This window comes from Dromiciops gliroides, chromosome 5 (assembly GCF_019393635.1).
Source record: "Dromiciops gliroides isolate mDroGli1 chromosome 5, mDroGli1.pri, whole genome shotgun sequence".
NCBI lineage: Eukaryota > Metazoa > Chordata > Mammalia > Microbiotheria > Microbiotheriidae > Dromiciops > Dromiciops gliroides.
In genome coordinates, this window is record NC_057865.1 from 47,979,299 (window position 1) to 47,991,962 (window position 12,664).

A 12,664-nucleotide genomic window follows, 5' to 3' on the forward strand; every position below is an offset into this window, starting at 1 on the left:
CTATGTGAGATGGTTCTCAGGTAGGAAGGGGATTGCTGGAGAATCTAAGATAATGTAAAAAAAAACCCCAAAACCCACACCAAACTACATCAACAAAAACTTATTTTAAAAAAATGTCTTCTATTTTTCAGGGTCAGTTAAAGAGAAAGGTGGTCATACCTCAAGTTCTTCTCTTTCCCTTTCTTCGCTACGTTCCAACTTGGCTTTTTCCTTCTCCAAAGCCCACTGAAGCTCTCTTGTTTTTTTCTGTTCATTGGCTAATGTGTCATTTAACAAATGTACTTTATCTGTTTTTTCTTTGACTTCCATCCTAAAACAGAAATAGAAATTATCTTTTAAAAACAATATTTTATCAAGGTATCATGCCAAGAAAGAAAATGCATCTTGCACTGAAAAGCTGCATGTTGGCTTGGGGCCCACTGTGAAACCTAAAATCTGCACCATTGAATAACCTAATCATATGAAAGATTCTTGAATATTTATAACTTTTGGCTCATTTCAAGTTTATCACATATTATTTCCCTTCACAGTCTATGTTCTGGTCAAATTGTCCTATATGTTACTCTCTCTCATGATAACCATCTCTATGCTTAAAAGTAGCCTGTCTCCCACGCCTGGAACACACTTTCTCCTGCTATATGCCTTGGAGAATCACAACCTTCCTTCAAAGCACAGTCTAAGTGCCATTTCCTGCAGGAGGCCCTTTTCTAGTCTACCTGACTGTAAGAATCTCTTCCCTCTTTCTATCTACTTTGTACATATCTTACATTGAATTATATGTAGACAAGTGGTTTCTCCTGATAGAATGTGAACTCTTTAAGGGAAGGGACTATTTTACATATATCTCCAGCATCTAGAACTGTGCTAATTAACTAATAAATGCTTATTAAGACAGACATTAACCTATTTCAGGAGCAACAATGTCAAGTTAACATTTATTAAAATAGACAATACAACATTTAATGAAAATGTATACATTTCTTTAATTAAAAGCATAATTGATTACAGTTGCAAATACATGTTTTTCCTGGGCATGGTAAATAACTATTACATAGCTATATCTTTTCCTACCATTTTTCAAAATACTAAATGAGTTTTTCTTTAGGGGGCCAAACTTCACTAATATTTATAAAAATGTCCATCCTTTATATAAAATGGCACCTTTTAAAATGTACACATATTAACTAGACCTCAATTATGCCAATTAATTCATCCCACTGGGGCCATAATCCTCACTTTAAGTTACTTGTTAAAATAAAGATAAAATTAAATACCTTTCCTAATACCAAACCAATGAATGAAGCTGGGGCTAGAAAAGAATCCTGTATTCAGGATTAGGAAAAACTATTAATGCTATGTTAGGTGAAATGGCTTACAGGAATTCTATTTCAGTGTATAATCTTTTCTTTTCTTTTCTTTTCTTTTTAGTATTGCCTTTCTCAGTGTATGGTATCCATCATTCTAATGCTCTGCACTGTAAGTCTTCCCAAATGTAATAAGAGAAAAAGTCAAGATTCAGGAAGTCTTCAAGACTTCTTGTCTCATGTGACTCCCCAATCAACTCTAGGAAGACAGCACTGGACTTCCATGTTGATTAGAAAGAATAAGTACCCAAATTCCCATAATGCTTTTTTTTTATGTAAGTTCAAATAAACTTATTTTTATTTATGATATATTGGTAGATTTTCAATATAATAAGCACTAAATTGGTCTATTTTATGGAACTTTTTTTTTTAAATGTCTAAGGTATTTTATTTTTTCCGTTACATGTAAAGATAGTTCTCAACTTTTGTTTATACAAGCTTTACAATTTCAGATTTTTCTCCCTCCCTCCCCCCTCCCCTAGACAGCAGGTAATCTGATATAGGTTATATCTATATATCTCTATACATATACATATAGATATATATATACACACACATATATATACACATAATAACATTAATCCTATTTCTGCATTAATCCTGTTACAAGAGAAAGAATCAGAGCAGTGATGCAAAACCTCAAAATAGAAAAACCCATAATGCTTTAAGGAAGCCTGGCTCACCTGAACGCTTCTAATTCCTTCAGGTGTTTGTGCTGGGCTTTGAGCGTTGTTTCCAGCTCCAGCTTGGCTTGTGTACGTTCATCCTGGAGCTCGGCAGCCCTCACTCTCTCAGAATTGAGCTGCTCCTGAAGCTCGGCTGCTCTCTCCTTCAGCGAGCTCAGCTCCACCTGCATCTCCAGGATCTGAGCCTGCTTCTGCTGCATGTTGGGTTCCAATAGTTCTAAAAAGGAACACATGAATTTTTGTGATACAACTGCATAATTGTTCTTAAGAATAACTATGTCCTAACATTAGCTAATTTATGGTTTCTCCTATTAGCTTTGTACTTTAAATTTTGTACCATTTCCAATATTTTGTTAGACAGATGTGAAATGATTATAATCTGGGATTACTGGGTAAAATATACCGCTCAACATTAAGAAAGTTCCTCTTGCTATACTGAAACACCATGAAGATAACATAGCTATAGAACAAAGTCATAAACAGATTCCTAAAATTAATACAAATGAATTTAATGAATATAATATTTCAACTAGAAATCATCCTTTAAAGTTTCAAATAATAATGTAAATAATAGAATCTTTATTTTTTCCATTCACCTAAAATTTTATTAGCTCGTGCTAACAATCCTCAACCTTGTACTACATAAATAAGTAGCCATCTAAACAAAGTACTTGCATGAATTATCCATTTAACTAATGCTACAATTTTCAGTTTTAGTCGACTATTTCTTTCTTTTCTGTGTAGCGCCATTTTGTAGACAATTTCTGTGCACTTTACTATAATTCTGTAGAAGTTAAATCCAAATCTGTGCTTTTGTTCACGATACTTTCTTTAAAAACAAAACAAAACAAAACACACAAATATTTGTAGCATGACATTAAAGTTGAAAAGAACATGAATTTTAAAATCCCTACCTAATTTAGAGCAGAACACGTTAATAAAAATGGTGTTAGGAGAGAGAAACAACACTAGCTTTATAGGCAATTAATGCTATGGATAACTCATATATATATATTTTAGGGAACAAAAATTTGACTTATGATACATATACATTTAAGTAATAACATGTCATATCATAATGGGAATGAACATCAATAAAAACTTCAAAAAGAAAATATGAAATAATAAACTATATTCATTTAAACTTTAGATAAAAGGTACTTATAAAATAAACCATGAATTTGGATGTATTATTTTTTTATTTTTTTTATTTTTTTTTTTTTTAGTGAGGCAATTGGGGTTAAGTGACTTGCTCAGGGTCACACAGCTAGTAAGTGTTAAGTGTCTGAGGCCAGATTTGAACTCAGGTACTCCTGACTTCAGGGCCGGTGCTCTATCCACTGTGCCACCTAGCTGCCCCTGGATGTATTATTGAAGTCACTTTCTTCTTCATTCTTAGTGGCAGATAGATGTGGCTCAATATCCTATAAATGTAAATTTTATGTCACAGTCATACTGGACAAGACTGACAGGGCTGGCAAATTATTTTCAACTGATGTAGATATAATCTGGGTCAGATTTCACTTTACTCTCTCTGATTTCATCTATGATTTCATTTGCTTCAAGAATTGTTACTGAAATGCTGGATCCCACTTTTATGTGATATCAAACACTGATTGTAGGAAGGACAATTTGGTGATGTTAAAGCTTTTACTTTTTTGTAGGGAAGGAGACACTGATTTTACCTGAAGTATATGGAAATCAATGAAACTAGACTCTAGTACATTTAAATAACATTAATCTAGTGAAATATATTATACTTTAAATTATCTTCAGTTTATTTTTTCCCTAGAAATGAAGGGTATAGAGTCTAAATGAATATATCTGGATTATCTTTACATTACTTAAATTACATCTTTAGTGGGTCTGCAAAGAACGTAATATTTTTGTACAATGGTAGCACAAACCCTATTACTACTCTGGATAAGATCGACACAACTGACTATGTTTGGCCAGTACACAAAGATTTAGATTAGGATTATGTCACCTTTGATGAAATCTCTGTTTAAAGTAAAGTTTAAATACAAGTATCCTTCTTTCTTGTGGCCATCAAGTAGAATGTGGAGAAGACAATTTATTTATTTATTATCTCACTCTGGATAGATACAAAACAGAGAAAGGTACTGACTTTATTCAGAAGGCTTAGTATCATTTTCAATGAAATATTCACTGGTAACTTTTTTTTTTTTGCGCTTTGCAAATCTTTTCTTTTTTAATATTATCTTTTTTTTTTGGTAGGGCAATGAGGGTTAAGTGACTTGCCCAGGGTCACACAGCTAGTGAGTCTTAAGTGTCTGAGGCCAGATTTGAACTCTGCTCCTCCTGAATCCAGGGCCAGTGCTTTATCCACTGCGCCACCTAGCTGCCCCTCCACTGGTAACTTTTTATAGGCAAGTATGCAATATTTTAATACTAAAAATATTGCTTGTTCTTCATTTTGCATAGCTCTATGAGAATAATAGTAAAATTTGAGCAACTTAAAATTTTCATTAACTGAACAAAGGACAAAAAGAATCAAATGACAAACATAGACTTACATATATAGGCAAGCATACATAATACTACATCATACCTTGGTTTTGTGAATCACCCTCTTGTTCTCTCTTCATGGTTATTTTTTTACTATTTATTTGAGCCTGTAATGTTTGAATCTCGGTCAACAAGCTTCTCCTATCTGCACCCTGAATATACTCCATGGCTGCTCTGTATTCAGTGCCCTGTTTAGAAAGTGATATAAAAATCCATAAACAATATCAAACAGTGGCGCTGCCCGAGAGAAGGGATGGCATGTTATTATTCCAATGTATTTCTCCCATTACCCACCACAGTGTTCTTTATAACGTATATGTGTACTATTTGTTTAAATGCTGAATTGAAAAGACCATCAAACTAATTACAAAGCCTGTCACTACAGAACAGAGCACAAAGGATAGTAACAAATTTGGGACTGAGTTTGTGGTATATTTCCCCTTTCACATAGAGTGTTTCTTAATAATACTATGGAAATCAATGTCTTTCGAAGTAGCTTTCTTTCAGTACCTGTTCTTGTAATCGCTGCTCCAACTGGTTTAGCAATCCAGGGACATCTCTAAAACCTAGAGCTGTCAGATCCGTCTTAAACATGGCTAACAGAATGTTTCGTTCCTTTAGAAAGACTTGCTGAAGGGCATGCAGAAATTCACCTCGCCAATCTGGAGGATTCTCATGGGACTGAGAACTCTCATAAAGCTAAAAGAATGTAAAATAATGTCATTTTCAAGGCAGGACATTTTTCAAATGGCTGTAAAAATGATACACATATACCTAATTTTAAAATGACAAATATTTAAAATAGCACTTGTAAAAACTGCATTATTCAAGTATAAAATTTGCAGCATCTTTTTACCAGTATGAAGGACGAATCTTAGTTGAAAAAATAGTGCTCATTGGAAAGATTTTAAAAATTCTGAAAATGTATATGGTTATATTTTTAAAGTACCTCCATTTCCCTTTGCACCTGCATTTTGGTAATTAAGTCCTTAAGAGAAGAGATTGTGTTGAGGTAAGTTTTTCTTTCTTCCAGCCAAAATTCTGAAGCTTGCTGTGCAAAACTGGCATCACCCTCACTATAGGGAGGTTCAGTGAGAGAGAGAACTTGTATGCCTTCATTATGGACTGCTCTCAGCAACCCCTGTAAAACAAAGCCCCAAGACCAAAGTGACGAGACTGTCTTTCTGTACTCGATGACTGAAGAATGAAACAGAGCTATTTGTCAAACTAGATGAAAAGATCATGGTATCTGCATTTCTCTCTACAGATACCAGGAAAATTAAGCAGGGGATTATAGCTCATCGGTGCTGGGGGCTGAATGGCAGTTACTGAGGTCTCAAAGGCGGCACTTAGAAGAAGGCCTCTGAATCTCAGCTGCCCTCTTCTCATCAGCGTGCTCCTGCCTAGGCACAATTCTTTTTGGCAGCTGCTCAGGGGCTACAAGTACATTTATCTTTAGGTCTGTAAACACTATCCTTATTGCTGCTTTAATAATTACAAAATAGGTAAAAATAAACAGAGAAAAAATCATGAAAGTTAATGTTGTAAAACATTTTTTTTCAAGCTATATGGTTTTATATCTATATGTTTCCTATGATGGAGAAAAATCTCTTAAACTCTCTGAGCCTGAATTTCTTTACTTGTAAAACCTGGGAAGTAGATAAAATAATCTATTAGGTCTCTTCCAGTATTACAATTCTATGAATCTACTTACAAAATGTAGTACTTATAGCTCCTAATACACCACTATTTCTTTTTTCTTTTTTTCTTTTGTGGGGGAACGAGGGTTAAGTGACTTGCCCAGGGTCACACAGCTATTATGTGTCAAGTGTCTGAGGTCAAATTTGAACTCAGGCCCTCCTGAATCCAGAGCTGGTGCTGTCCCCTACACCACTATTTCTAATGTAGCAAGGATTTAATTTGATAGAAAGAGCCTAATTTATTAGTACCTTTATCTTCTTTGGAAATGAATCTGTTGAACTTTCACCTTCTTCTCCTGGACCATCTGATGCTGTATCAAATCCTTGACTTTGTGTAAGATAGACACCTTGACTCCAGTCTGATCCAGAATCTAAAATAAATAAAAATAATTATTTAGTACAAATAAAAGCACTATATATTTTGTTTATTTAAATTATAAAAATGAAAGGATTTTTTCTACATAGCAGACAAAAAGATTTAGATGATGTTACATAAAAAAAATAAAATTATATCATGACTTACCACTGGAACACATTTCTCTACTCTGATAAGAGTCAGAGTGTGTTGATCCAGGAACTGAAATTCCCTGTATTGGACAGAACAAATAATTTTTAAGGGCTTTTGCCCAGGGTCACACAGCTAATAAGTGTTAAGTATCTGAGGCTGGATTTGAACTCAGGTCCTCCAGAATCCAGGGCCAGTGCTTTATCCACTGCACCACCTCGCTGCCCGATAATAGCTCTTCTTTAAAAATCATTTGTTGGGGCAGCTAGGTAGCACAGTGGATAGAGCACTAGTCCTGGATTCCGGAGGACCTGGGTTCAAGTCCGACCTCAGACATTTGAAGCTTCCTGGCTGTGTGACCTTTGGCAAGTCACTTAACCCTCATTGCCCAGCAAAAATAAATAAATAAATAAAAAAGAAGAGCTATTATCATTTTGCCCAATAGATAATGAAAATAAGCGCTGGCATGCATATATATTGGCTTATCAATCAATACTGCCCTAAGGCTTACAAAGTACTTTACACTTACTCTCTCATCTAACTCTCACAATCAACATGTCAAGCAGGTCCTGTCATTATCACCATTTGCCAGTTGAGGAAACTGAGCCCTTGATCCACCTCTTCAGTGAATGTTTTTGGTTTTTCTCTAATGCTATCAGGAGTCCATGTCTGTCCCTTTTTATGATAAATGAACCTATATGTGGGTTACTTTTCAGCTTCTTACCCATTTTAATTCCTTCTTTATCTAAACATGAAGGAGGTGACAATGGGTGCTGAAGACCTCACAGGGCTACAGAGAATGCTCCATTAAAAGCTAAAAAGGCTCATACCTCTCTGGCTCGTAGGCACTGGATCACGGCCTTCAGAGTGTTGCACTCCTCGGTCAGTAACTGAACGGCCACAAACTGCTCCCTCTTCAAGTTCTCAGCCTCAGTGATGTGTCTGGCTTCCATATCCAAGATCTCTGCTGCGTGGAGTTCTTGCATTTGGTCGATCTTTTCTGTGAACTGTCTTATTATTTCAGTGACATCTTCTGATGAACAGGTGCTCTGTAAATCACTTTGGATTCCTGTGTTTTTAACAGGAACTTGTGAGGTCTGATTGCCACTACTGACTTGGAGGAGTTTATCTGTTTGGGATGATGAATTTTTACCAATAAGGTGAGAATCCTGTTCAGCAAGAAGCTGTCCAATGTCACATGAAGACTTTTCGCTTTCTAATACTGTGAGTTCACCTTCTTTTTTTGAATAATATTCAAGTTTTTTTTCAGCTTCCATGAGCTGGTGCTTGATTTGCCTTAGTTCTTCCTGAAGTGCCCCACTGGTTTCTCTTACCTATAATAGGAAGGATGGAATAACAGAGCTTTAGAATGCAAATTTTTAGCAACAAATACAAGATAGTTGGAAAAATGTTCAAAACAAAGAGTTTTATCTTAATAAATTATGATGATATACAAAAATAAAAGGAAAAAGGAAGAATGCTTTGTCAAAGTGTACAAATTAAAGGGATGAATATCAGAAACTAAGTCCTGCAGTAAAACGTTTCTTTGATCAGGCATGCTTATTCTTTAAGATTTGCCTCTATCGCTGTAATTTATGTCAAGCTCACATGTGATGATGATTATAGCGAGCATTTATAGAGCAGGTTAAGGTTTGCAAAGCATATCACACATGTTAGCTTATTTGAAACTTACAATAGCTCTATGAGGCAGGTGCTACTATAATCCCCTCACTTTACAGATGAAGACGTAGTGAGGGTCATGGAGCCAGTCATTGTCTGAAGCAGGATTTAAACCTAGGTCTTCCTGATTTCAAATTTGGTACTATATCCACCATTCTGCTGAGCTGCCTGAACATACAATATCAGCTAAGTAGGGGTTTCCTTTCTCCAGCAAAAACAGATTTCTATGAAATCCAGATCAAAAACGTAACAGTAAAGAGTCAGAACAAATGAAATTTCTCAAGTATTTTGTGTAACTTCTAGCTGGTTCCTGCTAGGTTGTATAGTTCAACTAGAGAAGGCCTATTAGAATAGGGGAGTAGGGATCACACCGCTGATTCCTATACTGGCATTTCTTGAAATTTTTCTGCCTTTTCTGTCAGGTCTTTGGCTGTTTTAAGGATGGCAGATTCAGCAAAAAAACTTCCCTACTTTCACTTGTCTTAGTAGATGCCTGAATGGATGATATCATAAAATAAATTATGCAAAAACAAAATAAAGCTAAATGGAATGAAAACATAAAAAAAGACTGAAATGACTTTGGTAAATAGCAAGCTATTTCTCAAACCATGGAATGTCTTAAGACAACTCTAAGAGAAAGACATTTTTCAAGGAACCCAGTGTTGGGAAAGGGTTCATACACTGTGGCGAATGAAACACATTATTACAGCCTCTTCAAAGACTGATCAATGTGCAATCAGAAAATCCCAGGGCCAGAGGCTAGAGCAGAAAGGCCCTTCAAGTCCAACACGGTCACGTTTAAGGTGAGGAGGTCCAGAGAAGTAAAGGCAATTGCTCTGAGTCACATTATTAAGCATCAGAAGCAGGATGTGAACTCTGATTTCAGAGCCAGTGATTTTCCCACTGTACCAGGAGAATCTCCACATCCTCAGACAGAATCATGCTTCTATTAGTTTAACTTTCCGTGTAAGTACCTGCTGTTGCTCAAGAGTCTACTTCCCCAGAGGGAAGCTCCATATCTGAAGTCTTGATACAAACAATCTAACAAGAATTGCCTGGGAGTTTTGACTGTGGAAGGAAATGATTCCTTGACTGATACCGAATCCTCCAAAGCTAATGAGCTATGATAGTTTTCCTGCCATACATATATTTAGTGGGCTATGAATAAATTCTACCTTGAAACACCTTAAGATGAAAGGTTATGTCTGTTAGCTAGGAACATGACTTATGGAGTGAAACAATGCACATCAGTCCTTTTTAGGAATGGGAACAGAGTATAAGCAGCTCTTCGTCTGTTCATAATGCCCTTCCAGGTCCTACTGCCACCAATTTCCTGCCTGGGACAATAGCTCCCCCCATCTTTACTCCATTACAATGACCTTCATGGGAAGAGTAGAAGCTAAACTTCCCAATCTAGTCCCCATAGCACCCCCCCCCCCTCCATCCAGGGTATAAAGAGGCGGGATGAGTAGTTGGAAAAGAAGGGGAGGTTGTCCCTCTTCCTCTACCTCACTCCCAATCATTCCCACTTGTCCATCCTCAGGGATAAAGAATCCATAGAATCTGACACATGTATTCATCCTGCCCCTAAACCTCCACTTATATTCTAGTTTCTATGTAAAAAATCTAGTTGGAGTCTCTTATCCATCATTTCCCACGGGGCTGATTTCCTAGACTTCATGATCTCTAGAAACTCCTCATTCTGCCAGATGAAATCTACTATGGAACTCAGAGCTCCTCAGCAGCCCCGCCCCTGGGGCCATGCCCTCCCTCTAACTGGAGAGCGTGGAGGCTGGACACTGGACACCCTGTCCCCGACCCTGTACCACATAAGGAAGGCTCTCTAGGAATTCACCTCATTATTTCCCACCTCTGCTTTCCTAGACTTCATCAAACTTCTAGAAACTCATCATTCTCCTACGTAAAAGAACGCTGGACCTCTCACTTCCTTATTGTGTTTCCTGGCTGCAGGACTTCATCATGACCCTGCACCTGCTCATCTCCTCCCCACATTAGATTGTGAACTCCTTGAGGGCAGGGGCTGGCATGCCTTTTTTTTTTTTTTTGGCAGCATATAATAGGAGCCTAATCAATGTTCACTGACTGACTCCTCTGAGAGGTACCTAGATTTTACTTCAGTCCATTATATTTCAATCAGTTCAATGGTACTAAACTGTGACTTTCCTTAAGAGAAAGGTGAGGAGGGGAAAAAACAGAAAACATAAGTCCCTTCCTGTTTCCAACTGTTACTACTCATAAAAAAACAAAAATAGCCTTTTAGAAAAGCTCGGAGGGGCCATGCTTCCTTTGGGGACAGTGTTTAACAGACTATGCCATGCTACACAGAGAGATGGAAAAGAGAAAAACCCTTATAAGAAGAATCTGGGTTGGGGTGGAAGAAAAGGAAACAGGTAGGCCAAGTCCTGGGGCCCCAGAAGGAAAGGGGGAAGAAAAAGATCAGGGAGCTGGCCCAGGGTGAAGACGTGGCCTGGCAGGTTTTATGCTGGTAGGTAGGTGGCACCAACCCTTAGCACTCCTATGCCCAGACCACTGAAGAATCCATTTCTGATATCAAAAGAGCTTATCTCCACCCAAGGTTCCCTCAATCTCTTCCCTGTACCAGCGTACTGAAGCAAGGGAAAGCTCCCATTCCCACTAATTAGTGTGGGGAAGTCTCCAAGCTTCCCAAAGGGATAGATATCTGTGGGAATTGTTCCTGGAATCCCAAGTTGGAACTGTGAGTGTATTTTCCCATAAGCATATTGTCATTTTATGGTTCTGTTAGTACAAGATTATATTTTAGGAAAGGCAGTGCACATTACGGATAGTTTTACTTGCAATCAAGATTCACGTTTCATACATATGGGCTCTATGACCCTGAATAAGTCACAATCTCTCACTGCCCCAGGCAACTCCAAGACTGAAGTCTCAGAAGAGTTGACTGACAATGTGCAGTGCTGGAGAGTTTCCTAACCTAGAGCTCTCCATACCAATGATGTTGTAGGGCTAAGATAACAACAAGCTATCTATAGTTTAGGTAAATTACAGGCTCAATGACCTTTTGTAGGGTGTCCATGCTGAGAGTCTAATAATTGAATATAACACGTCAATGGAAAAATGCATTCCAAGTGTGAAATAATGACATGATAATTTTGGGCAGTTAGGTGGTGAAGTGGATAGAGCACTGGCCCTGGAGTCAGGAGGACCTGAGTTCAAATCTCACCTCAGACACTTACTAGCTGTGTGACCCTGGGCAAGTCTCTTAATCCCAAGTGCCTTTAAACATCCATGGCCATCTCTAGTCATCCTGATGTCTATCTTGACACTGGACCCAGGTGGCTTTGGAGGAGAGAGTGAGGCTGGTGACCTTGCACAGCCCTTCCTCACTTAAATCCAATTCAGTGCAAGTCATGACATCACCCCAATGTCATGGTCCTCTTTGAGAACGAAGGACAAACAACACACATGTGATTTTACCTGGGCAAAGTGATCTTGATAAAAAGCAGGCCTGATCATGTCACTTCCTTTCCCTCCAGGATAAGCTACAGTATTGTTTGCTGTTCCAAGCCCATCACTGCCATCCACCCACCCCCACCAACACGTTACCCTCTCTCCTCACACACACATTCTCTTCTTTGGGTGTCGCCCATACCTGGAGTGTTCTCCCCCTTCATCTCTGCCTTGGGTTTCCCTGGCTTTCTTCAAGGATGAGATCAAGTCCCACCTTCTCTAGGAAGCCTTTTCTGATTCCCTCTAAGCCTAATGCCTTCCCTCTATGGTCTGGTTCCAATTTATTCTTCATCCAGCTTGTCTGTATCTCGTCTGTATGCTGTCCCCTGCCTCACCAAATTAGGTTGTGGGCTCCTTGAGAGCAGGGGCTGTTTTAGCACACAGCCTGGCACATAACACATAATAAATATTAATTGATTGACTGAATGACTGACAAAAACCCTGAAAGGAAGGTATTCTAGGTATTATTTCCACACTACAGATGAGGGAAATGAGGCTAAGAGAAGGTAGCTAACTTCTCTAGAGTCCAACAGCCAGGAAGTACGAAAGATGGGATTTTAACCTGTCCTCCTGACTCCTAACCCAGCTCTGTTCACTACAACAGGCCACTCCTCGGACTTGTGAAAGGAGGAGAATGCTGGTAGTTTAGAACTGAAAATTATGTGATTTTTGGTAATGTTGCAATGATTT

General features: G+C 37.9%; 1 protein-coding gene across 3 annotated transcripts in view; it reads right to left on the bottom strand.

Moving 5' to 3' along the window:
* Positions 1 to 12,664, bottom strand: part of AKAP9 (A-kinase anchoring protein 9) — a 177,508-nt gene that overhangs the window by 19,079 nt on the left and 145,765 nt on the right. For all 3 annotated transcript variants that reach the window (XM_043967276.1, XM_043967274.1, XM_043967275.1), the window contains 8 exons: positions 7,615 to 8,118; positions 6,803 to 6,866; positions 6,529 to 6,650; positions 5,529 to 5,720; positions 5,090 to 5,278; positions 4,623 to 4,767; positions 2,048 to 2,267; positions 160 to 310 (listed from right to left, as the gene is read on the bottom strand). In XM_043967276.1, coding sequence (XP_043823211.1) covers positions 160 to 310; positions 2,048 to 2,267; positions 4,623 to 4,767; positions 5,090 to 5,278; positions 5,529 to 5,720; positions 6,529 to 6,650; positions 6,803 to 6,866; positions 7,615 to 8,118 — 1,587 coding nt within the window. The remainder of the gene's footprint in view (positions 1 to 159; positions 311 to 2,047; positions 2,268 to 4,622; positions 4,768 to 5,089; positions 5,279 to 5,528; positions 5,721 to 6,528; positions 6,651 to 6,802; positions 6,867 to 7,614; positions 8,119 to 12,664) is intronic.